The sequence below is a fragment of the Chelonoidis abingdonii genome, chromosome 18, assembly GCF_003597395.2.
Source record: "Chelonoidis abingdonii isolate Lonesome George chromosome 18, CheloAbing_2.0, whole genome shotgun sequence".
Taxonomy (NCBI): Eukaryota; Metazoa; Chordata; order Testudines; family Testudinidae; genus Chelonoidis; species Chelonoidis abingdonii.
In genome coordinates, this window is record NC_133786.1 from 11465955 (window position 1) to 11492712 (window position 26758).

The 26758-nt window shown below is 45.3% G+C and overlaps 1 protein-coding gene across 1 annotated transcript in view; it reads right to left on the bottom strand.

Moving 5' to 3' along the window:
• UBASH3B (ubiquitin associated and SH3 domain containing B) overlaps positions 1 to 26758 on the bottom strand; it is a 104157-nt gene that overhangs the window by 16418 nt on the left and 60981 nt on the right. The window contains exons 2-9 of the mRNA XM_032802398.2: positions 26123 to 26176; positions 25168 to 25354; positions 22161 to 22359; positions 17408 to 17577; positions 15135 to 15343; positions 5787 to 5922; positions 2714 to 2834; positions 710 to 832 (exon numbers count right to left, since the gene is read on the bottom strand). Coding sequence (XP_032658289.1) covers positions 710 to 832; positions 2714 to 2834; positions 5787 to 5922; positions 15135 to 15343; positions 17408 to 17577; positions 22161 to 22359; positions 25168 to 25354; positions 26123 to 26176 — 1199 coding nt within the window. The remainder of the gene's footprint in view (positions 1 to 709; positions 833 to 2713; positions 2835 to 5786; positions 5923 to 15134; positions 15344 to 17407; positions 17578 to 22160; positions 22360 to 25167; positions 25355 to 26122; positions 26177 to 26758) is intronic.

Here is a 26758-nt window from a genome sequence, read left to right on the forward strand (position 1 = left end):
AACATGAGACACTTTAAAGAGGCCTGATGTTCAGAAAATGCTCTGAAAATCAGATCCTTAAAGGTGTCTGAAGTTGGACGAACCAAAATCTGTAATGTTTTCAGGGGTTGTTTCTGAACTCAGCAAATAACTTACTCTCACTCTATGAAGTAGAGTGGTAGAAGGCTATATATTCCCCTTATGAAACAGGCCAAGAACAGAATGAGGGAGATGCCTGATTTGACTTGAACTATACTTGATAGTGTAGACATGAAACCCCACTGGGGAGATAAAACCATGTTTGTAATGCAAACTACAGATAAAAAATTAAGCTTGTCAAAATTAAGTCAGGATCATATTTTGCATACAGCAACTGTCATGTTAACTGTTATGCTTCTACTACCATCATTATCAACAATCTTCCACAATGTGGCAAATTTACAGGGCACTTTTATGTGCAACACAGCTGCACGCCTAATTGCTTTGATTTTGTGCATTGTTCTTCCTGCCGCAGTGGCAGCTGAATGGGGCCAGGCTGACTTTAAAGGAAGTTCTTTTCCAATTAAATTGAAGAAACTTTCTGAAGGCTCTCGACGTGTCTAAATTCTTTTAGCGTCTGGCACCTGATTAAATTTTTCCATATTGCACTTGCTCTTTCTTTTCTGGCATGTGTGGGAGGAGATATAAGTGCTTGTTGCGCAAACTATTGTCTCAGCCAACGAGAGCTTACCAACAAGTCTTGCTTGTGTGCAACCAAACACGGTGATTGGTGCATCTTTTTCATAATCCCTGAAACCACCACTTCTTTGAGGTAAGCTGTGAGGCATATTCAGGTTTGTTCGCATATACCTTCCTGTTAGGGGAAAGTTTAGAAGCAAATACTGGAATTAGTAGATAACTGAGAAAAACATTCAGTATCATGCCCATTACAACCCTTCATCAGGGGCGGCTCTATGTATTTTGCTGCCCCAAGCATGGCAGTCAGGCAGCTTTTGGCAGCATGCCTGCGGGAGGTCTGCTGGTAACATGGAATCGGCAGCATGTCTGCGGGAGGTCTGCTGGTCCCGTGCCTTCAGCGTGCCTGCTGCTGAAGTGCCGCTGAAACCACGGGACTGGCAGATCTCCTGCAGGCATGCCGTCAAAGGCAGCCTGACTCACGGCGACCGGCAGGCCACCCCAGGCACGCGCTTGGTGCGCTGGTGCCTGGAGCCATCCCTGTTCTTCATTCACAACAGCTTGCACACAACAGATGTTACCCAGAACTGAGCAGGAAAGGATTTTCACATTGTGGGAGCACTTTTCAGAATTCAAAATTTTTCCTGTTTCGAATCAGGAGAACTATTTCATCAACGTTTTCAGGATTTCCATGGCAATCTGAGAACAATTTCAGTTTGGGCCAAAATGTTTGATTTTATTTTGGACTTTTTAAAATTTTAATATTTTTAACTATATTTTGTTAAATTTTCTACATGAAAAGTAATTTGAAACCAAAAAATGGGGATTTTTTTTTGTTTAAAAAATGTCAGGAACGGGAGGTTTTGACATTTTCAAGTTTTTTTCCAAACTTTTTTCAAAAGGTAGATCTGACCCTTTCCCGCAAACAGGATTGGTTTCAACAAATCGACATGTTCTAATGGGGAAAAAAAAAAAATTGAAAAAATTCCAACCACCTCAAGTACTAACTATGCCTGGAATTACTGTGGATAACTTATTACTATCAGGAATACTAAGGCTTTGTCTATATTGGGGAGTTGTCTCAATTTTAGCCATCACTCACCATCTAATAGCATTGCTGCAAATCCTAGCATAGGCAAGGCACGTTCTAAGCCGTGATTTGCTCTTGTGCCATTTACCCTGGTTTCAGTTAGGATTAAGAGCTACCAGTGCAAAGAGTGGCTTTGTCTGTCTGCACTTAGGCCTGGTTGTGGCTGAGTGGAGCTAAATCAGTCTAAGTTACACAACTTCAGCTACGAAAATAGCATAACTGAAGTCAACGTACTTAGAGCTACTTACCGCGGTGTCTTCACTGTGGTAGATCGACTGCTGACGCTCCCCTGTTGACTCACCTATGCTTCTTGCTCCAGTGGAGTACCAGAGTTGACGGGAAAGCGCTCGGCGGTCGATTTATCGCGCATTCACTAGATGCGATAAATTGACCCCTGCTAGATTGATCGCTCCAGAGGTAAGTGTAGACATGCCTTAAGAGTTTGCATTGGGCCCCCATGGCTGGATTGCCAATGGCTAGAATCAGGGCAAATCCCTGTAAGCTTTAGCTTACAAATGAGAATGATTATGGAGAGGTTTTATGGTTTCAATGAGGTCTTTTATTCAGATGATTTCCCATCCCACCTGCAGGGCAGACCAATGTGGTCAAGCACGGTATTCATCCACCACATCCCTACCCCAACTTGGTAGTTTGCAGTGGTTGCAGCCACAGATTAATATGGATGTGGATGGTCTAGCTCCACTGTGTGCCTAACCCCACTATGATACAACCCTACTTAATCAAAGGCCTAATTCAAGACTGCAGAAAAGAAACAGATCTGTTAGTATTTCACACTGTCCTTAACCACTTCAGAGTGCTGTTAAAATAGTATCTCAGTCAGCCTTCCACTATGAGTTACATTCCAGCGGAGTTTGCCCAGGAGACAATCCACTTAAATTTTTCTTGTGCGGTTACCCCCACTCTACCCCAAAAGCTAGGGATTAATCAATCCTGCAGCAACTGACTCACCTTTGGCATCAAAACACTGGGACAACCAGTACTTTCCAAACACAACATCCATTCTCTCCCCATGCCGGCAGACAAAAAGACATCGTTTTTGAAGCCCTGGCTGGCTGGTTACTCTCAGAGGCTGAAAGCAAAGTAACAGGAAGTTTGGCCATGGTGAAACTCCAAGTGCCTTTTTCTTAGTTCCAATTTATTTAAGAGTAAGGACCTGACTCTTGAATTAATCCTAGTATGAACAAGGGGCACTGGTCACTTCACTGAAGTAAATCATTTATATCAGTTTTCAGAGTAGCAGCCATGTTAGTCTTTGTATCCGCAAAAAGAACAGGTGTACTTGTGGCACCCTTAGAGACTAACACATTTATTTCCGCATAAGCTTTCGTGGGCTATAGCCCACTTCATCAGATGCATGTAGTGGAAAATACAGTAGGAAGATATATATACGTTCTGTGTGTGTATATATACACACACACAGAGAACATGAAACAATGGGTGTTACCATACACACTTTAACGAGAGTGATCAGTTAAGGTGAGCTATATTAGTGTAAATGTGGTGTACGTGAAAGAAGGCCCTGTGTATCCTTGTTCCATAGGTATTCTGGGGACAGATGTTATCTTCAGAGCTTGGGATCTGTAATGTCCCTTTAAAGCCAGCAGAGAAGTGTAACCTGAGCTCCCCAGCACAGCACAGTTGAATCAGATGTAGAGAATGAGCTGTTGGTGTGAAATCAGCTGCTGGAGATTTGCCATTAAAACCATGCAGAACCTGTTCACCTGGGTTTACTTTAACAGTGCCTGATGTACCCCAAGTGAGACTAGATTCCAGTGCCAAGTATGGGGAGCAAGTTTCACTAGCACAGTGAAAGCTTCTTAAGTTTCTTTACTCCGGTAAAAAGAGAGCAGACAGGCAGAATGGGAGGATGGCACAATGTTGTGTGCGGATACTACAAACCAATTGCAAAGCTGGTCAATCTAACGTTTAGGCCCCCCTGGTCTTGACAGGGTGACCCTTTAGCTACTGGGAGGACTGAAGGATGCTTCTGAATATTTTAAAATAAACATGCTGCTGCATTGACATCTTTGGAGAGAGAGACACATTTCATCCACAGAACACGTATAGCACAGGCAGTGGTAGTGCAAGATTCCCCCCACATTACCCCACGTGTCTCCTTCCTGACCACTTCCACAGTTCAGTTTCTGCCTCCCTCTCCCCTGCATTCAGTTCTTTGCATTTCTGTCAACACTGGTGGCAGCTTTGTGCCATGGAAAGCTGTCCACTGGGAGCAGGGCCGAAAGCAACTCATTCAATATATGCCACCAAACAGTCATCTGATTCTAAGGGCTTGTCTTGGAAGCCAGCAAGCTGAGGCATATATTTATAGTGCGGCACCATGCTGCACACTGTCTGTGGGGACCCTTCTGCTGAGCACTAAGGATACGTCTACACTGCTGTTAGACACTGGCAGCTGATCTGGGCCAGCTCTCTTGGGCTCAGGTGAGGGGTTGTTTAATTGTGGTGTAGACAGTCAGGATTGGGCTCCAGCCTGAACTCTGGGACCCTCCCATCTCAGAGGGTCTTAGAGCCCGGGCTCCAGCCCAGGCCTGAATGTCTACACCACAGTTAAACAGCCTCTCAGCCTGAGCCCAGCATCAGCTGGCACAGGCCAGCCTCCATTTTTAAATGCAGTGTAGACATACCCGTGTGCTAACGGCTTTCTAGCGCTAGGCTGGATTCCAACAGACAGCTTAGTAGCAAATGACTTCCTAGTCTGTTGCCAGTCCTTAGGTCACTGAGTCCTTGTGGGCAAGCCCACCTACATTTTGAAATAGGCTGCGACTCCTGCCTTGCCATATTTTCTATACAACTCACCTCCAGGACCACACTACTTTAATTTGATTTCCCAAACTCGGGATGACAAAGAAGTCTGAGGGACATGACCAGCATTCCTGGTGTGTGGCTAGATCAGGGGAGGGCACCCAGATCTGGCCTGTCAGGGCTTTCAGTCCGGCCTGCGGGATTGTTAGCCCCATGGCACAGCGGGGCTAAGGCAGGCCTCTGCCTGCCCTGGCCCTGCACTGCCCTCGGAAATGGTCAGCACCATGTCCTTGCAGAGGACTCCATGCGCTGCCCTCGCCTGCAGGCACCACCGCCTACAGCTCGCATTGGCCGGGAATGGGGTACCGCGGCCAATGGAAGCTTTGGAGGTGGCACCTGCAGGCGAGGGCAGCATGCGGCGGAGCCACCTGCCCCACCCCACCTCCAGGAGCTGCTGCGGGACATGCTGACCACTTCTGAGAGTGGTGCAGGGCCAGGGCAGGCAAGGAGCCTGCCTTAGCCCCGCTGCACACTGTTGCCACCTTGGAGCCACTTGAAGTAAGCGGTACCGGGTCAGAGCCCAAACCTCTCCTGCACCCCAACCCCTGCCCTGAGCTTGCTAGCCCCCTGCCTTGAGCCCCCTGCTGCACCCCTTCTGAACCCCAATCCCCAGCCCTGAGGCTCCTGCAGCACTCTGCACCCCAACCTCCTGCTCTGTGCCCCCTCCTGAACCTATACTCTTCCTGCACCCCAACCCCTTGCCCTGAGACCCTTTCTGCACACCGCACCCCCTCCTACACCCCCCCACTCCCTCCCGCACCCCAACCCCCTGCCCCAGTCCTACATTCATGGCCCTGCATACAATTTACCCACCCAGATGTGGCCATTGGGCCAAAAAGTTTGTCCACCCCTGGGCTACATGGAAAGTGGAAAGTCCTGAAACTATTTGCTGCTGTTAAATGGGGTCACAGAATGAAAAAGGTTGAGAGAACCACTGCCTTAGTCCTTAATATGCATTGAACCAGAAATTGCTCAGTTGCAAGGGATGTAAAGCTGATATGATGGGGACATTCCCTATTATGAATGTTAATTTAAATAATATAAAGAGGTCTACCCAAGGCTCTAGGTGCCCTAATTAAAAATCACTAATTAATGTAACTAATTACTAATTAGTATTTATACTGATTGTATTACTAGTTAATATTACAACAATTTGGTTGTATTTAGCTGTGTTATTCACAGTGTTGTGAATCCTTACGTGCATTGTCTGGCAGATGATCGTGAGTGGCCCTGTGTCCCCAGGTCCTTGATCTTCTTGCTGTCTTCTTTCCAGAACTCCGTCACTGAAGGTTAGAGGGGATGGGGAAGAACTGGTACTCAGAATCGAGTAAGATCTGCCACAAATAAAGAGACGCTTGCTTAGAAAATATTCCTATGACTGATTGTCTTCAGAGTTGTGCCAGGATGTTCCCAGAGCCTGAGACAGGGCAATAAGTGGTTTTATTATTATTTGTATTCCAGTATGTGCTCGGTGCTGTACATTTGCAGAGTAAGGACAGCCCCAAAGAAATCTACAGTTCATTAGAGACAGGGTTTTTTAACCCATAGGTTGCCGCCCCAAACTGGGTCAACAGAATGTTCCCAAGGTCTGCGTGGGAGGCCCAGTGAGGAAATTGGTTTCTGTCAAAAGGGTGGCTGGAGGCCCTGTGGGGGAGCTATTGCAGAGCCCTTGTCACACTCCCCTAACAGCAGCAGCTCCTGTGGCTCTGGTCCCGTGGGTCTAGCTGGGCTCAGCTCCCTGCTCTGGGCGTTGAGACCTGGTGCATGGGATTGCGGCTCCACTCAGGTTTGACCCAGCCGACCCTCTGTCATAAAAGGGGGCTGGCCAGGCCAAACTTGAGCGAGTGGCACTGCGACCCTAGACACCACAATGTCCAGAGTGGGGAGCTATATCCAGCCACCTCACAGGACAGGAGCTGTAGCCACCACCACATGATCGGCATGCTGTACTTATTTAATGGTTGTGGCTTTAATGTGGGTAACATATATCGTGGGTAAGAAATATTTAGTAACTCCGATTTTTTTGTACTAAAGCTGTTTACCAGGTCGCAACAGGTCTTTGCAAATGGATCCCAAGCCCCAAACTTTGGGGCATGAGCTGTCATTTACGATATGATTGTAGAATCCCTAGCACAATGGGGCCCAACCTGGTCATGACCCTTAGGTGCTACTGCAGTGTATCATGTTAACCCATGTGGTCACATGGGTGTGGCAGTTGGGCAAAGTAATCTACCATGTGTGCACTCTTCCTTATACAACCAATGAAATTGTTGCATGCAAATTAGCTGTAGATTAAGAGTGGTAATTGGTTGAGTTACCTCTGATATCGCAATGATCTAGGCCATGACATGGCATAGATATGTGTCTTACTGTAGCTGTTCACTGCAGGGATATAATTCGTAAAGTCAAAATGGCTGAGAACTTAAACTTTGGATGGTAACAGATCACGACTCCTGGTCATGATTAAACCTGGTGATATTCTAAGCAGAAAGATCTCCCAGCGATGTTTGTAACTGTTTCCATTGCTTCACACTGATTCAATGTTCTAGGCTTCAGTGTGGCACGCAGGCAGAGTGACAATCCTGAAATCATATTATATAGACACTAACTTGCCAGTGCATCAGGCTACTTTTAAGGGGCCATTACAGATGGATACAATGAATATCACTGGAATATCCAATTTTGATATTTGCAAGTGAAAGAATAACATGTAAACAATAACAGCAGCCAAGATCTTAGACATGATTCTCATCTGAATTATACCAGCGTAAATTGTGAGTGACTGCATTTAAATCAATAGAGTTCACACCAGTTTTACAACTGGCATGAAAGAAAAGAGATGAATTCTGCCCTCTCCTTAAGAGAATCTGTCTCCCTACTTACAAGATATTGTGCAAACTTAGACACTAGATCACTTCCTTTTTCTTTTTCATTAAATATGCTAATCAAATGGGGCAAGCTCAGAATAAAGCTATCGCAGCAAGATGTTCAAAGACTTAGGCCAACATCCTCAGGAGTAAATTAAAACAGGCAATTAAAAAATTCAACCAACCCTCTATTGATTGCAGTGGATCTTGCTGCAATGTGCATTTTCTTAGTCGTTAAGAATAACTCGTGGACTAATGTGTACCGTCATTTGCTTTGACACGGAAATAGTCACCTTCTCTTTGCACTTGGATTAATTGCTTTAAATATGTCAGGAGAAGACTCTCTTGACTTGCTCCGAGGGGTTTCTTGCTAGTCTCTACCAATGAAAGAAAATAGGCTGCCTGTGTTTGCCAGTAGGCGATCTGCCAGCGGATCATATCATATCATATGGCCAGCAAGCAATAAAAAGTTTCATGTCCTTGGTGCTAATGCCCCCTTACCTTATGAGAAAAATAAGTATTTGGACGGACCAATGGGGCAATGTATAAGGTTACAGGCAGGACACTACACTTGGGTGCCCCCGAGAAACCCCTTAGCAAGAGGAGTGTGGGCTGCAATGTGGGACTGGAAGGTGCCGAGATATTAAGATGGTGAGCATGGTGAAAGAATCTATAGACAATAGAATCGTTCTCTGTCCAGAATCACAGCATCCTCATAGCCCACCAAAAGGCCACTCTGCACACCCTGAGCAACAGAAGCCAGGGAGCTGTTCTGGGGTGGAGTCTTGAGACTGTCATGAGACTGCCTTCTCCTTCACACATTCTTCATACTTGAAGTAAGAATAGGAGTACTTGTGGCACCTTAGAGACAAGTACTCTTATTCTTTTTGCGGATACAGACTAACACGACTACTTCTCTGATACTTGAAGTAGAAATCCCAGCTCAGAACACTCTGGAACTTGCCAGGAGGAAAGCCGGGATTATTATGATTATTACTATAATTTACAGTGGTGGGTACTTTCCAGATGCACAAGGAATTGTCCCTGCTCTCGGGAGCTCACAGTTGAAGAGTGGAGAGATAATTAGACAGAGATTAGGGAAGATGGAAGAATAATATTCAATTTCTAAGCAGCATGGCAGAAGGGCTTTTTTTTTTTTTTTTTTTAGAGACTTACAGATATGCATGGCAGCGGCATACAGATAAGCTCAGGAAGGTCACACCCCATGCATGGGGTTGAAAGCCAGATCCAATTTTGCAGCTGGCCCCTATCTTAATGATGATAATCTGAACCAAAAGCTTGGCTCTGAACTGTGACAGATAGGGCAATAATCTTGCAATATCCGTGAGAGACCTTATGAATTAAGTTTAAGTATCTTCAGGGTCAATTGTATTAAATGGAAAGTTTCTGTATTATGGTGGGCTGGGATTGTATGTAACCTCTCTGGACAGGAGAGGGGGATGTGATGTGAGTCTTGGGAGAGTTCAAAGGACTATATTGAAAATGTGCCAGACAAGAATGGACCTTGAGGACAATAAGTATGAATTGGATTTCCTCAGAAATACCTAGGGAAAGGTTAACAAAATTCCTTATCTCCAATTGTGCAAAAATGCAGCCTTTTGAAGCTATGCCCTGAGGAGCTGAGTCATTGTCCGCTAATAAGCTGTTTCTGGAGGTTGGAGATCAAAGGCCCACATCACATAAAGAAATGGCTGAACTGCCCAGTCGAGGTTCTCAGAATCTGAGATCATTATCAACTAGTAAACAGGGGAAAAATCTAGTTGTGAGTTTTGAAAGACTGACACCTACCAGAGCCCAAGCCTGGGGAGGGGGTGACCCCTGGAAAGCTTTTTAGCATGTGTGTAGATTCTTATATTGGTTTTTTAAAAGTTTTCTTTGTGATGGTTTCATCTTAAAAATTAATCTGCTTGCCTAGAAAGAATTGTATTGTGACTTATAATTGCTGGCAATTATGCTGTTCATAACTTTGAGAGGGAAAGCAAAGCACAGACACTGGCCTGTTTAAGCAGTCTGGCTTGCTGGGAATATCACAATATAGGTAAGGAACTGTGCAGCCTTAACATCCTAGTCAGGAGGGAGAGAGATGCAGGTCTCTGCCCAAGAGAGGTGAAGCCTCGGTGGCATGTGTTGAGTGGACCACGGAGGGGTAATACAAGTGCAGTTGCCCTGAAACTGACATGAATATCCCCCAAACTGTAGGATATGGGAAATCTCCATACTGGAGCCTACTCTGATCCCCTTCAAAGTGACTGTCAAGCCATAGCTTCTTGCCCTTTGTGCTGAACACCACAGTGGCCGTGCTGACAAAAGGCACAGCCAAGACCCCATGGGAATGGGCAGCAGTGTGCAACTGGCATATTCCTGGTCCTTTCTCAACCCTTGACAATTGCCAGCAGCAGCATTTATATCCCACTGCCTTATTCATTTGATAGTGTGGGAAGATGCTGACCCAGGCGGATGGAAAGTGACTTTTCTAGTCTCCTGTTTTTCCTTTATCTCTGAGCAATTGCTCCATCACTTCTTAGATGCTGTGTCTCCACCTATCCCTCCTTAAAGTTCATGCAACACAGTTGCATCCATTCATGGATGCTAGGAAAGGGGCAGAATTATGATGAGGCAGAAGTGAACCTCTCTGCAACCTCCAATATCTTGTGGCTGGAGAAGTGCCATAAATCTGACTTTGCCAATGTCTCCCTTGCTCTGCTGGTGACTCGAAAATAGAAACCACTCGAGCCCATTCACATTAGTCATCTTCCACATATAGCTCATTATTTGGAAGACCCTAGATAAAAATATCCATTGTGTTCTGGGTGAGGCAATTATTTTCCTTGCCTTCCCCACAATGTTGCTGCCAGCAGCGTTGAGTCTTCCCTGGAGGCAGTGTGCCCTTTCCTATATAGCCATGGAAGGACAGTGCAGGATCTGAGGAAAGGCTGGCCAAAGGGGTGTCTACCAGTTTTGCTGAAAGTAAATCCCCTACAGGCTTTTGGAGGAGGTGGGAGGGGAAAGGGAGTGTTCCTTCAATGTCCCCACTCACTGGAGTTTAGAGGAGATGGGAGCAACAGCCAGTTTATCCACCAGCCGCTGCAAGCTATAGAATGGGACTGCAGGAGTACAAGGGGCTACCGAAGCCCAAGTGGTGACTGAGTGTGGCTTGGGAATTGAGGATTTCTTCTCTATCCTTCTGGACCTTGTGCCAAATCTGGCTTGTTGTAGGAGGTCAGGAGTGGTTTTGGCCCTATAAGCGAGAGCAGTGTATTATCTAATGCAGCAATTTGCAAGAGCCACTGGTGTGAGGCTGGGGGAGGAGAGTACTTCTGCATTTGCAATCAAGATAAACCTCTCCTGCTAAGCAGCTCAAGCACCTACCAAAGCCTCCAGCTTCAGCAGCCTTCCCTTGAGCTGGTCTGAGTCCAGAGAACAACAATGGGCGGGTTTCTACAGTCCTGTCCCTTTAAGTTCACATATGAGAGAGACCCACAGTGCTGAGTGTCTGGTTTTGTGGCTCCTGTGGGGAAGCTGCCTATAACTAGCTCTGCTGGGTTTCCCACTTCCCTTCCAGTCTCCAGACGCTGCTGCGGGCAGGGAGTTTCTGCCTCTGAGTTGGCAGTGCAGTAATTCACAGAGACGAATGGGTGCTTAGGGAATAGCCTGCAGACAGCTCTCCTCCAGAACGGACTTGGGACTAGTTATTCTTTTGGGGTGTGGCTTAGATTGGTTCCAAGTTGTTACAGCACAATAGCACTGTTAGAAGGAAAGGACCTAAGTCTTTAAATATGTCAGGATGGGAAGCACTTTGTTATGGCAGTACTTATGGCCAGACCCTGAGCTGTGTAAATCAGGGTAGCTTCACTGAGGTTTGTTGAGCTAGACCAATTCACAGCACATGAGGGATGTGGTCCTTATTTCCTGTGTTTTCCTCCTCTGTGTGATTGAGACATGCTGTGGTGTTGGTAACAGAACAGCCATTAGGTTACATTTATTGCAAACTCCAAGCTTTCTTCTACATTCCTTACTTTGAGGGGCACACCAGCAAAACATGTTAAAGCAAAACCAAAGGAGCCCGATTCCGTTATTTCTTCGGTTCTTATATGGCTCCTGTTGTTGTATCTGAGCACCGCCACCACCTAAACTTGAATGCTTTCGCCTTCTGTGAGGTGGGGAAGTGCTATTATCTTCATTGTACAGATAAGGGAACTGAGACACATAAAGACTGAGTGGTTTGGCCAGGGTCACACGGGATGTCAGCGGAACAAGGCATTGAGTCTGGTTTTTTTGAATCCTGGGTGAGCATTCCTACTACTTCACCATCTCCTTTATGCTAGTGTAAAATTGGCCGTCACTCCCAAAGTCGCTGGTGTGACCTTGGTGTAAAACTCATGTGAGAGCATTGGCCCTGCCCTGAGTTCCAGGCCACCAGCTGGAGCTCAGCCCCCATCGGCTTCAGGAGAGAGGGGGAGCGAGGGCGGGGCTCCAGGGAAGAAAGTGGGTGGAGCCACAGCCTGGGTTAGAGGAGGCTTAGCCTCCCCTGACCTTCGATACCCCGTGCCTGTGGACGTGCCACAAATTTACAGGGCTGTGGGGGGGGTAGAGGTCCCCAACCATGGGGCAGAGAGGTCCTCAGGAATTGCTGCCCTGGCAGCTGAGAAGTGATCCCACTGTCGTTCTGCAGCCTTTGGGCATGGAGAAGCTTCCATCCACGGAGCCTCCCATTACACAGCCCAGCTGGCCTGCTCTAAGCACTTCCTACTGCACTTTGTTAGGCAACTAGCCAGGCCTTCTGTCCTTAGGCAAAAGGGGTGGCCTAGTGTTCTACGGAACTCTGCAGTGGACTCTATAGAAGATTGTGAGCTCTTTGGGGCAGGGGACCTCCTTTTTGTTCTCTAGCACAGACCAGCACCTAGCACAATGGGGTCCTGGTCTGTGACGAGGGCTCTGATGCACTACCGTGATATAAATATATTAATTAATAATAATTAATAAAATGGAAGTCCTGCAGAGCTGAATCAATCTCTTCCAGCTTTTGTCATTGACTATATTGGCAGAGTAAGGGAGGGGAGGAAAAGAGGGAAGAGTCTTTCAGAGGAGACCTTCAAAAGTCAGGTTATGCCTGGACACTAAAGATCCTATTTTGTAGGACATGGGGCTTGCTTCAATGTCCTAGGTTAAAATGTGTCCTCTCCTGGTTGCTGTGTGGTGCAGCTGGCTATCTATCAGGATGTTGGCCAACACCCTAGCAATGGCTACTTTTCACTGATGGTGTGTACAAGGAATTTGTTGAAGGCGCTTCGGCATCCATTTGGGATAGTACAGGCTATATGACCACAAAGTATGTTTATGGTGATCAGCAGGAAAATATTCACTGCCATTATCACTTTTATCGAACTCCAGGACTGCCCAGTATTCTCGGCGTGAGCCCCAGTTCCATCGACATGCCACCTGTTTCAAACCCCTGGGAACCTGAGCGCCTCTGAATGCCTGATGCATGGATCATAACTCAGTGAACTGGGTTGCCATTTTTTCCCAAGGGCGGATCCGTAGTATTGCCATGAGTATTTCTATCTATGTTCACTTTCATTGGCAATGCTGAAACCCAGGGCCTGTGTGCCTGAAAAGATAGTCTAAATGCTTAGAGCCTTTTCAATTATTATGAAAATCCAGTCTGCTGTACATTGCATTAGGCTGCAGTTTGGGAGTTGAGCTTAACTTGTCCTAAGTTTGCTTTCTTCTAAATGGCACTTTATTACCTAATATGCACTGTGGGAATCTGTTATGTAAAATCGGTCTGTTTCTGAGTAAGTAAGAATGTTTTTGATAAATGCTCCATATTGCCTGCTTTGATTCGTTATTTATATTCTTTAATGGTAATCAGGGAAAGGGGCATTTCCTTTCTTCTCTTTCCTGGAGACAAAGAACTGCTGGAATTGCCAAATGTTTGCTTCCCTTTTAGTTACTGTAATATAATAATATTATTTTTTTAATGTATGGTGCCCAGGCTCAAAACTCCTCCAGGAACCTTGAGGAAAAATGTAGATTTCAGAATAAAATAGGCCAGCTTGCTGTAGAATAGTGTCAGTGTGCAAACGCAGACGACAAACCCATTGCAGTCATTAGTGGAGAAAGGATGGTCTTGTTAGGGCACTAGACTGTGTGGGACATTCTCACCTCAGACACCGACTTTCTGATTAACCTTGGTCAAATCACCTCACTGCTCTGTGGCTTGGTTACCAGAGATGTTTCCTCCACTCACGGGGGTGTTGTGAAGATGACTTCATAACTACTTGGGAGGTATGGTGATAGTAGAGGGATGGGCAGATACCATGTAAATACCTGCACAGAGATTTGGAAAGGTTTGCCCCATCTTACTGAAATGTGGAAACCATGTGTCAGCAGCCCTTGTCTCCCGGGGAGAACTTGGTAAAGTATGGATTAGAGCAACATGACAGACACCTGCAAAATATGAGCACGTCTGTTTTGCAGTTGTATGTTGGTGCCCACCTGAGAGAATGTGGCCTTTGGGTTTGGGGGAATTCAGGTCCTGTATGCAAGGTGTAGTAGTCATTTGCATTGATATGTCGGTTCAAAGCTGCAAAATGAAACCAGCCATTGGGCGTACACCTGTTTCTAACGGCACTGTATGTGACTAAAAGTGAAAGGGTGAAAAAACAAACAAAAAGCATCAGGAACCTTTCTGTTGTTTTGATTCTTGCATTTCAATCAACTTGGAGATTTCTTTGGTCAGTTTCTTTTTTGTTCCTAGTCAGTTCCGTGCTTCTGGCTCTCTTGTGCTAACACCCTGGCCAGCACTGGCTTGTTAACTCTCCCACCCTACCTGCCTTTCCCCAGAAGACTTGTGTGTCCATTGAAGTTTTAAATAAGACATGCCTACACTTGGTTTGCAACTTCCTCCCAAAAATGTTGCAACTTCCCTCATCAAAAATTTAAAACTTGGAGGCCAGATTGTGGCTTGGATTCTGCAGGTGCAATGCCCTGTTAGGGGGATAGTGGCAGGAAGATGTTTTCCTTCTCTCCCCTCCCTCATCTTGTGTCACCATGCAAGGGCTCGTCACAAAGGGCCAGATTTTCCAACGTATTTAGGCGCCTAAAGATGCAGACAGGCATTGGTTTCAATGGGAGTTAATCCCAGTAGGCAGCTATCTGCCTAAATAGCTTGGGAAATCTAACCCAACCCTTGCTCCTTATACTCAGGCATCACACACAATGGCACTAACCTCCCCAGACAGATGGAACGCGCGCGCTCTGTATCATTCCATTACAAAGGGAGCGGCAAGGAACACTATGGCTCATGCTCCTGATCTTGCCACTGAGAACTTCTTTATGGGACAGCACACTTGATAATTCCCCACCCCTGTTATTGCAAGGATGTGCCTTTACGGCTGCCATCTACCTCTGGCCTGTAATAGTTGGTGGTGACCCTTTGAATAACATTGCTGGAACACCCTGAGTAGTTATGTTGAGTTGCTGGTCCCATGAAGAGGAATAGAGCCTGCCTTTCCTTTTGTTCAGGTGAGCGTTTCTGTGGCTGTATGTTCCTTCCAACATCAGTGACAAAGGAGACCTTGTCTACTCTACTATTTGCACTAGCTGAATTCCACTGTCGCTTCCTGCAGCCAGAAACCGACCTGAGCATTGCTTACCCATGAAACACCCAGGTCCCACACTCGTCTGCCTTCGTGATGTAATTCTCAGGCAACAGCCCAGAACAGCCAGTCGCTAGGGAAGTGCCATAAATCCACCCCTCGCTGGTGCTGGTTTGCTCCACCAGGGACATAAAAATGAAATCCCCTGGAACCAGCTCAAGCTCATCGTCATTCTGTGGGATGTAGGGATAGATCACTTGCAGTGTCTGGGGAGATGGAAGAGAAAGAGAAAGCATGTGAGAAGGGCATTAGAGAATCCTGGGGCATGCGAGAAGGCTGAAGGAATGAACTCGCATATGCCTCTCCCCTGCTGCCTACTACCTTCTCCCAACTAGATTATTAACCCTTCTTACACCAGTAAAAGAGAGCGCAAAGGAGAATATAGAAATAAACAATAGGCATTAAAGAGGGAAGAGCCTTGTGAGATCACCCAGTCCCACATTCCAACTGCTCCAGTCTCAGCTTTCTGCATTGTATTACCTAGTCCTAATGCCTTATCCAGTCTAGTTTTTAACAGGAAGTCAGATGATTACAATGGTCCCTTCTGGCCTTATAAATCTACAAAAAACATCTTTAGAATCTGCTGTCTGCCACATCCCATCGGAAAGTATTCAATCCTCATTGTTGTGAAGTTTTCAGTATTCAGTTTCCATTTGCCCCTTTCATCCCCTTGCTCTTAGTCATGGTGCTCCTTGTGCCATCCTAAATAATCTCTTCCCTCCTTGTTCTACAATTCAGTAAAAAATTTAAGCACGTGCTTAACTTGAAGCATCTTGTTGACTTTGGCCTATTGAAGTTAAAGACGTGCTTTGGTCTACAGTTGAACTGGGGACTTGGTATTTACACACACAAGGTTTCCAAGGATCTTCTTCTATGTGTTTACTTTCTGGTTAAAAAAGCATTTTTCTTCCCCATTCTTCAATGGCTTTGGAAGTGGGGCAATGACCCTTTGTCGCTGGGCTAATACATTTGAACTCATGATATTCTGCTCTTTATGAGGACATTAAGAAAACAAAATTTAAAGGCGATGAGTGTACTGCCTAGACGATCTCATTTTACAATTATTTCTTAAGATGAATGGGCTCAGGTTTCAAAGTAGGCAGAGAAGTAGTGAGGAATTAGAATTCTACTTCTGTCTGTTGCACTGTGATGTGATGAAAATAGATATCCCATTTTGTGTGTTCATGCTTGTTTGTGTATTAGATGTGCACACAGGTGCATGTATTGGGGTGTGAGTGTACAAATATAACCTGTAATGTCCAAGAGAGCATGGATGAGATTTAAATATTTTTTTTGTTTTGTTTTGTTACATGTTTACAAAAGGGCAAAAAGCCCTGTAAAACTGAACAAAAAATGTTCTTATGGGGGAAAAACATTACTTTGAATGAGATTGTGCTGTTCCCTTCTGCTAGCTGGGAGCTAGAATGTATTGTAGGTCATGAGATAGAATGGCAAGTAACCTTTTTTGCTAACTGAAATGGAGTCAAATGTTGATCAGTAACTTTCCTTGTAAATTCCCACAGCCATCCCCCACTTGAACAAAAGGCTTGTTGTCTGACTTCTGCACTAGTAACTTTCATCGCAGAGCAAACATCTAATGAGCAACTCTGTCCTTTTTATGTACCTTGTTCTCTGTAAGGAAATGTGACTTATCATGCCCAGAGCCGACTGTTGCTCCATTGATTCTAGTATCCTGTTTCTGGCAGTGGCCAGCATCTTCAGAGAAAGATGGAAACTAGTCGCAATCCCTTAATATCCCAAAGCCAAAACTTCCATGCTTGGGATGCCTAAAGCTGAACACCTAATAAAAGTACCTGAAGTTCAGAGTTGCTGAGCATTTGCTACTCCTACTGCAATCGCTATGAGTACTGAGCACATACTTTGGTCTCTCCCTGTGGCACACAGTAACCTAGTTTTCTGTGGGTTGTGATACTTTGGTCTAATTTCAGCTGTGGGAATTAGTGTGCAGGTACCGGGTGGTGCTGGTGGCCTGTGATGTACAATAGGTCAGACTGGACAATTTGGTGCTCCCTTTTGGCCTTAAATTCTGAGAGTATATTTGGATTCTGGCTCTGCCAGAGATGCCTTGGGGAAAAAGGCTGAATCTCTGTAAACACCTTGGGTCAGGGCCTAGGATGTGCCTTTGTAGCCAAGCAGGGCCTGATCTCAGTTTGGAGCTTTGCAACAATGCTGAGATAGAAATCAACAGCAGCCAACTGCAATTATATTTGATGGCTTTTTTTTAAACTATGATGAACTCCAAAAATTACCTCGTGGTTAGCAAATCTTATATCTCGAGAGAAGATTGCAGCGACCCAGTCGCATCCTAGCTTGACGTCGATGTTCTGTGCTAATTTCTCCAGTGTGGGCAAGTGGCTGGTTTGGAAGTGGTAGGCCAATGTCACGTGCAGCTGTTTTTTATGGGGTTCTACATGCACATCTGAAATGAGAAAGATGTGATCAACAGCAAGCAACTGTCACACTGAACAGCAGACTCTTGCTCCATTTTCAAAGGCATTCACCCCATTAGTGCAGGAGAATTGAGCAAAACCTTTCAGTTAGCAAAGCAAAGACAAATGGCAGTCTGATCTTTGAAATCAAACTATAGCGCTGCACGCTGGTAATGCACCATTGACCTGAATCTGACCCTTAGGAACTAGTGTAAAGGAGCATTTGGTACCAAGGAGGATGGGGTGCTTCATGAAATCTTGTATAACCCACTGCTTGTTGAGGCTGCGTTACGCTTCCCCAGCCTGTGTGCCTGATGTACAGAGGTGATGAATCTGTGACTGCCTGTAGCTCCAGGGTTTAGCAGTCCTTGGTCTCAAGCTACAGAGGCTCATGCTTTTAGCTGTGGAGGTCCCAGGTTCATACTTGACATACTTGCCAAACTTTTAAATCTCAATTTTGAGTTCAGAAAACTAATTTTTTGATTGGGAGGTAGGAATTCCTGACATTTTAAAACCATTTGGGTTTGCAAGGCTGTTTTGATTAGCTAGAAAATGACGTTTTTCAAAGGGCAGCCTTTCCCCCTATCTAAGGAGTTGACGATCTCTCCAAAAATAGACTTGTCAGAGAGGGCTCCTGCATATGGTGCAGGTCTGATGCTCAAAGGTGATGAGCACTCTCAAACTCCTATTTGGCTGCCTCTGACATGGGTGCTCAATACTTCTGAAAAACAGTCATTGGTTTGTTTTTTCTTTTTAATTTCCCCACACTAGATATTTTTCTTTCCTGGTCTCTCCACTCTGTATTTTCTATCTGTTCTGTCTTTTATCTTATGCATCCATTACATTTCCCCGCTCTGCCACCTGCTCTGTGCCTTTTTTACTCTCACAGGTAGAGAACACAAACCTGGGGGAATCTTAGTTCACGCTGAAGTTGAAATATTCAGATTAACACAGCTTGACGTCCTGGCTCCACTGAAGTCAATAGGAATTTTGCCATAGACTTCGGTGAGGTCAGGGCTTCACCCACAGTGCTGAAGCATTTTAAAATGAGCCAAAGAGAGTTTGACGTGAGTCGAGGGGTACTCCCAGGATAAGAGGTGAAGCTACTGAGAGAACCTACATAATGAAGGGATTAAAAGAGGTGAACACAGAGGTGAAGAAATGAGGAGATGCCAGAAACTGGGATTGAGCGACAGAGGATGGATCACTTGATGATTACCTGGTGGTTCATTCTCTCTGGGGCACCTGGCATTGGCAACTTTTGCCAGACAGGATACTAGGCTAGATAGACCTTTGGTCTGACCCAGTCTGGCCATTCTTATGTTTTATATAAATCATAATAAACAGAACTGTTCAAACTGGAATAAATTGTAAAAATAACTTATTTTTCCTGATTTAAACCACATCTAAAAAATAGGGACAGACAAAACGGCAGACATTTGGAGACTTGGTTCCAAACCCAAAATATCAGGTGCTTGCCCAACCCATTTGAATCTCTCTTATTCAGCAAAAAAGGACACATTACAGGTGTGATCTCTGAAAAGGGCCTGGGACATCGAATGTGGGTACGCAACATAGCAGTGTGCTAGCAATGCACCCTTAAGAATTAGCTCAGAGGAATATTTGGTCTAAGAGGGAACAAATCTCATGGGAACAGGCTGCCTTTAGATTGTTGGTGCTTGTTCCTTTTTCTGATTGGACTAGAAGCAGTGAGGGCAGCCATTCGTGCTGCGTTAGCATGCTCAAAAAAAAAGCAGGTGTTTAACGCTTACAGCCATTTCCTTCATCTCCTGAAAGTGAGTGTGTCTCTAGGTCACTGTCAGATGAAACTCCTGGGGACTCAGGACAGCCTGCATTCTACAAGGCAACTCAGAACAGCCTGCATTCTAGAGGCCAAGTATATCTACTTTGTTGTTGTTTTAACTACAGGGCTGCCCAGAAGGTTCAGGAGGCCTGGGGCAGGGCCGGGTCTTCGGCAGCAGTTCAGTGGTGGGTCCCTCTCGGAGGAAAGGACCTGCTGCCGAATTGCTGCCGAAGAATGAAGCAGCAGCGGCAGAGCAGCCTAAGTGCTGCCGATCATGGCTTTTTTTTTTTTAAATATCTTTCTGCCGCTTGCAGCGCTTGTCCTCGTTGGGCGGCACTCCAAGGCTTCGGCAGCACTTCAGCGGCGGACCCTTTACTTGCTCCAAGTCTTTTGCTGCACTGGAGGACCTGCCGCCGAAGACCCGGAGTGAGTGAAGGGCCCGTGGCTCAAGTGCCGCCAAAAACCTGGAGCGGCTCATGGGGCCCCGGGGCAAATTGCCCCACTTGCTCCCCCCTCTGGACGACCCGCTTTAACTATAGCACCTAAATGGCGGCTGTTCTGATTTCTGGATGGGGGCTTGCAGCTCTACTACCTGCCATTATGGGGTGCTGGACCAGCAGCAACATATTCCTGAGAGTGAGAAGTTCTAATCCCTCCCCCTACCCTATATGTATGGAACTGCTGTTCTGATATATTTTAACCCAGGAGATGTAAGCCTATGAAAATATAGGAGCATCTTTTGCTGTGTCCAGTTCATGCTGGGTGCAGCAGGGATGGGGATGGTGGGATGGTAGGGTGCTGGTTGCAGCTCTCTGGTGCTCTGCTTCAACCTTGTGGCTGTTCCCTGAGGGGCTGTATAGTGGCCGGGGATTGCCAGAGCACATTGAGCTATGGCCACTCCCACTCTGTTCCCCTGTCATGCTCCCTGCACCAGGGCAAGAAGGCACCAGAGTCAGTTTTGCTGGTTCTGTGCCTGCTGGTCACTCCCATATGCCATATGGGACACTCCAGCAGAGGATTAGGGCAGGTTTCCTCTGCCTTTGCATTAGCTAAGTGATGGTAAGCAGGTCAGAGAATCTGGTCCCCAAAACGATGTGGTGAATTTCCTTTGGATGTACAAAGGCTGAAAGGGGTTTCCCTTTGGTTGTTGAGGTATTTTACACATCTTCACATAGAGCTGGGCTTGCTTCCGGGAAGCGGAAATGCTGTAAGAAAATTAAATGCACTTTCTGTCCTTGGTGGGGAAAAGCTTGTGCCAGCGCAACTTGAGGTAGTGAGCTGAGCAGGAAATTCTAGCTTCATAGACAAAATGTCTGTTTGAAAGGTTAAAGAACTGTCAAATGTCAACTTCCCTTCCAGGAGATAACACCTCAGAGCAAATGTGATGTGCTCTTTAAACTGAAAACAATAGGTTCTGTGAGGAGGCACTGAAACCCCAGAACACGTGGTGGGGTATTCCTTGTCTCCCTAGCCCTGGAGCCTTGCTTAAAAATCCAGCATTACTTCCCTGAGCTTGAAAGCCCTATTTCTGAATGGCATCAAAACTTTTGCATCTGAAATGCTCTCTGGGGCACCTAAGAACATAGGAATCACTAAAGCAAAGCAGAACAATGGGCCATCTAGTGTCCTATCTCAGACAGTGGCCAAGGCTGAATACTTCAAAGAAGGCAAAATTTGCAATTTCCCAGACCATGCACCAAACTGGGCAATACAATTGCACAGAGGGTGCCAGGAGGGTAGATAACACAGACACTAACTAGGCTCCTGATTGAGCAAGACGCTTGGGCGCCTGACTAACTTTAAGTACAAGTAGTCTTACTGATGTCACTGGACTAATTACCTTCCTGTAATGGGGATGGTATTCCTTACATCTCTCCCCTCAGAGTCGAGAATAGAATTCAGGAGTCCTTACTCCCAACTCATGCTCTAGCTACTGGATGTCACTGCTTTTCTATGGACAGCATTAAAAAAAGCATCTTTCTCAGTATGCTTCCTGTTAGCCTAGTGTTTTGTCATTGGCTAGTCATTATAAAATGTTGGGCCTACCAAAGACGACGGTTAGTGTGCTGCAATGAAAACAATGCCCTTTGAAACAGCCATTACGGGATAAGTGGTAGGCTAAATAAAGCATATATCCTAGTCTCTGGCATCTTGGATTACGCTACAGTTATTCACTGGAAAAAATCAGCTATTTGTTTTAATGATCACTTACTTAAAAGGGCATCCTTTATGATCCTGAATGAATGAAATATCTTGACAGAAGGGGAATGCAATTGTAAGAAGAGCGTGTTTTGGGGAGGGTACATTTAGTGTGAGGACCAGTCTTGGGAATCAAATGAATTTATCTAGTGTTAGATCCTCAGCTGGTGACTTGGGTGGAGTTTTACCAGTTTACACCAGCTGAGACTCTGGCCCTTTCTATTTACCACAGAAGGGATACTGTGCAGGGAGTGACACTGCCCCACTAAAAGTGCCTCAGCCCTGATTTGGAAAAGACTAATTCTGGGGGAAAACAGTCCTGTCCCTCTTCTCCACCCAGTCTAGACTGCTAACAAGGAGGCCAGTTGTGGTGTGGGTATCTCTCCTTTAAGGATTGGACTCTGATTCCCAAACAGCCCATCTGAAGTTTCTATCAGGACCTTCTGGCAAGACTTTGGTAGCACAGTGGGTGCACTTTACCACGACATACCAGGAATATTTGGCACTAGTCAAGCTACAATACTTGGAGCCCCTGTAGCTGCCTTTGACATTTCTTTCCTGTGTACTCACCCACTTTAGATGCAGCTTCTGTAGCAAAGTCCGCCGCAAACTTCTTGAGGACCTCAGCACTGTCCTCCTTGACGAAAAGCCCAATGAAGTTCGAAGACGTGTAGAGTTCTAAAGGCAGGGGAGCAGGGAATTTGCATTTCCATCGCATCACTGTTGCCTGCAGGGCTTCATTGAGGGCATCAATCTTGCTGTCTTCGCACTGCCAATGGAAGCAGGACAAATGTTCCTTGGGGTCAGGAATTCATTCACTGGGACCGTATATACCCTGGGAGTGTACTCAGAGAAGAAAGGAATGGTTAAGGGTGATGGACCTGAATGGTTTTACACCTTGGACTTTCATCAAAGTAGAAGAATGTAAAGAACTAGCATACACCTCAAACAAAATGAAAGAAGCAAGAGTTGGGTGAATACAACAAAAACTCTCCCATGGATTTGCATTCAACTGTTTCGGCTAACCAACTTCAGAGATATTCACTCTCCTGTTGCATTTGTTGCATGGCCTAGTTGTTTTGGTTCCCCTGAGACCTCTTCCATTTGGTTCCCCAAGAACTCAGATCATCTCTCATCTTGTCACTCAGGCTCCTTTATTTGGCATACAGCAAAGCTATGTTGAGTTGATTAGATTCAAAAATAGGGGGTGGGCGTAGGCATACCAAACACCCAAAATTACAGGGAAAACTTCTTCCTTTACATATGTTTACCATTACATTGCATTTACTATACATTACATTACATTACACGTTTTGGGATTGGCTTGGTCACTTTATAGGAACCAATCCCAGGACTGCATGCACTGTCCATACACAGCTTACTCTTTACCTCATCTTAGGTTCCAGGCTTATCTTATCCATTGTAATCTTGTCCTTTGTAAATGGTTCTCTGGGTGTTCCCCTTTATTTTAGCTAGTACAGACATTCTGTTTCCAGATTGCTGATACATTTACCTCCCTAATCTTGTCTCCCAAGAAATAAAGCCTCATCCATATCTAATTACTCAGGTCAAGCCAGGCCTGCACCAGTGATTATTATGTTTCCAACATGCCCATCAGCTTAGCAGCCTTCCAACGTTAGTGACCCTCTAGGAGGAAGAACTAATCCCCTATCTCTTTCTTATGATTTCTAGAAGAGATATGTCAGGTGTCTTGCTCTTCTATTTTATTTTTCAGAAGTTTTACCATAGCCATTCTTATCTAGTCAAATACAATGACAAAGAAAACACAGCAGGAGTACAGCTTTAACATTAACACTGTATGAAATATTCATAGATAAATACTCCTGAGTGTTTATAAGGTAAGTAATTCCCTAACATTCCCTGCACCTTTCCCCAAAAAAAGGAGCACCAGAAGCCCAACCTACTGGATTCTCTCTGTAAAGCTCCGAAGAGCTCCATTCATAGTTGGCACTTATGCCTCTATAGGTTAGTGTTTAGGTTTTTTTTAGGTTAGCTCAGTCAGCCAGTGAAGGAATGTGTGGGTGGGGCAGGGGATAGCCAATTTCCCTTTCCGTCAAATGACTCTTTTAGCCACTAAGTGCTGCAGCAATCCATTTCCCGGCATTACTCAAACAAGGTGGATCTCCTAGAATACTCAAAACACAGAGGCTTGAGATGGGGGAAACCTCTACCCTGGTTGCCTTAGAGCACTAAACACTTTCTTCCAAAACATGGCCATATTTTGACATTCAAAGACTATTCAAGACAGGTTTGCACTGAAACTGTCACAACTCCAATATTTGCTATCTGGGGCGAGTCCAGCTTTAAGCAATCACCCAGATGTCCAACAATATCTCTTTAGAATTTTGTTCTGAACGAAATGCAAAAACAGAACTGGATGTTCTGCACATACGATGCCAGATATTGTCTCACCTGTCAGAGCAAAAGGAAATGTTTAGCATCTTCTCCCTTTTTTCTTGCATGGTATAGTCAGTAAGATAAATCAAGGAGTTCACCATTTGTATGTGTTACCCACAAAATGTTTTTGGCTAACATATTTTTTAAGGTGCACTTCATGTGGATTGTTTGTTGTCAGCCAACAATTCTCCAGCTCCTTTATAATTCTGAGTCAATGCTTATTGTAGAAAGGACCTTGCTCTATTGGGTAGCTGGTGTTTATCATGAAGATACATGAAGCAGGCTAAAGATGTCTGTTCAGTAATCTCTTTTATGGTTAATATGTCCATGGTTAGCCAGGAGGATTTGAGTTTTGAGCTATTAGCACATTTAAATAGGGGTTATTCCACACTGGTACCGAAGGAGAGCTGGGGAGATTAGAAGTGGTTATGGTTTTGATTTTCTTTGGGGAAAGGCCAGCCAAGCAAAGAATAAGATTGTGATATGGCTGCCCTAAGAATCAAACACTGGACTCCTGGAGGAGCATCTGTGTATATTTCACCTAGTGATGCTGCGGTGGTGAGAATGTTAGCGATGCATGTGACAATCATGAAGACCATTCTGGCGCCGGTCTGTGACTGATACTGATTTAGTACAAGGGACTCATGAATTCTTTTCTGAGCTCTGCCATTCATTTATTGTGTGACCATGGGAAAGTCACGTCACCCCTCTGTGGTTGTTTCCCCAGCTGTAGTATGTGTAGAGTGACACTTCTCGGCTTCAATAGGGGGAACTGCGAAGCTTAATTATGCTTAAAAAGATCTCTGGATAAAACACAGTATAGAAGTGCCATGCATCATTGGCTTCCAGCAGGACACCATCTCCTAGAACCCTAATGAAAAATGAGCAAACATATTTTTCAGAGGATTTCAGTGGCCCAGTCTCCAGTGATATTATTCTGTTAAGACAGCGGTGGCTTGGAATGGACTTGTTTAACAACCATTTTGCCTCCCAGCCTGGTGTGCGTCAAGCGAACCCAGTAATAATATTCTCTGAATTCCCTCGAGCACAAAGCATTTTACGATGACTGGAGAAATATGTAACTCAACCTGCCTGAACCTGGTAATGGTTGCTGCCAAACAAGATGCCCAGGACAACTGAATAAGAAGCACTGGCTCACCATGAAGAACTGGCAAAGAGTAATGTGTGGGAAGATGTTGTGAGCCTTGTTCTTCCCACAGATCTGCTTCGACTGCTGCCAGAAATCAGAGAGCTTCTGAGCCAGGGGACCAGTGGGGCGCAGATAGAGAACATATTCCCGAGGCAGGGGGTCATCAAGGAATGGGTCCCCCACATGAGAGAACAACCTGAGAGAGAGGAGGGAAGAGGTGGCTATTTAAGAACAGAAGAAACCTTGAGTAAGAGATTAAATAAAAAGACTCATATTTTTGTAGCAGAAAGAACCAAAATTTGAGTTCTTCCCCACTCCCCATATGTTACTAGCCTGGGGGCCACTGATCTCCCAGGGACCAGGCATGGGAAGGTACAATTCAGCTGTCTATATGTCCAATGTGGCCCAGTTATTATTACTAAGTAGGGAGGAAGTCTTTTCTTTCAGTTAAGACCCTGGACTGGGACTCAGTAGACCTGGGTTCACTCTTCGGTTCTCCATAGGCTCTTTGGGTGACCTTGTGTCAAGTGCTTCATAATTAAAGGGGCCTGATTTCCAGAAGGCAGAAGTTGCAGTACTCTCTGAAAATCGTAGCCTTTAACTTGTTCTCAGTGTGGACACTCAAAACCAAGGCACCCAAAATCTTTGTTACCTTTGAAAATTAAGAGCTCAGACTTGCTCCGTTTCACAACTGTGAAGTGGGGGCGATAAAACTTCCTTTCTCTCACCTAAATTGACCTTGCCTATTGAGATGGTCAACATTTTGGGGCGCAGACTGTCTCTGACCATGTGTCTTACAGTGCCTAGCACAATGAAACATTGATCTTGCTAGTGTCCCCTACTGCTGTGTTATCAACAAACAATAACATGGAGTTTCCATAAATAACATTTCACATTACAATCTGTAAAATATGGTAAAGAAATCTTATCCCCTTTTAAAAATTATGTATTACTTCATACCAACCAGTCACATGCTGCTTGGACACTTCTTCCGCCAGTGGATGCCAGTGCTTTTTGTCTGAGGAGGGGAGGAAAAGAATATTCCATTGTTAGTATTAACTGGTAGACAGAAAGTAGATAGTAACATCTGCTGCTTGAACTGGACTCTGCAGCCTCAGAAACCCTGGTAATTGTGGTTCTGAATTTGCAGACAGGGGCAATAACTAAGGGCTGGAGTCTGATGTCCTAACTCCCATTGAATAATGCATTCCTCTATGAATGTTCCAATTTAACTCAATGAGACTATTTGTGGAGTAAAGTATGGGTAGATTAAGGCAATCCGGGGCCATAGACACCTGCCCTGAACTGATGCCCCACCCACTGCACCATGCCCCTGTTCAAAGGGGTAGTGGCGAGGACCATCCAAACATGGGCAGTCTGCTCAGCTGATGCAGGTCCAGCCAACGCTTCCAGGCTGAAGTTTTGCTCCTTCTTACCCACTACTTCCTCTCGTCAGATGAACTGGATTCCTACAAGAGAGAACTCCATTCCTCTGAGCAGTGGCACCATTGTTCGGCTTGAATGAGGGCTTGAGTGAGACTCTGGCCTTTAGTTAACCTGAGTGGTGCAGTTAATGTCAGCTGTGGCACCAAGAACAGTC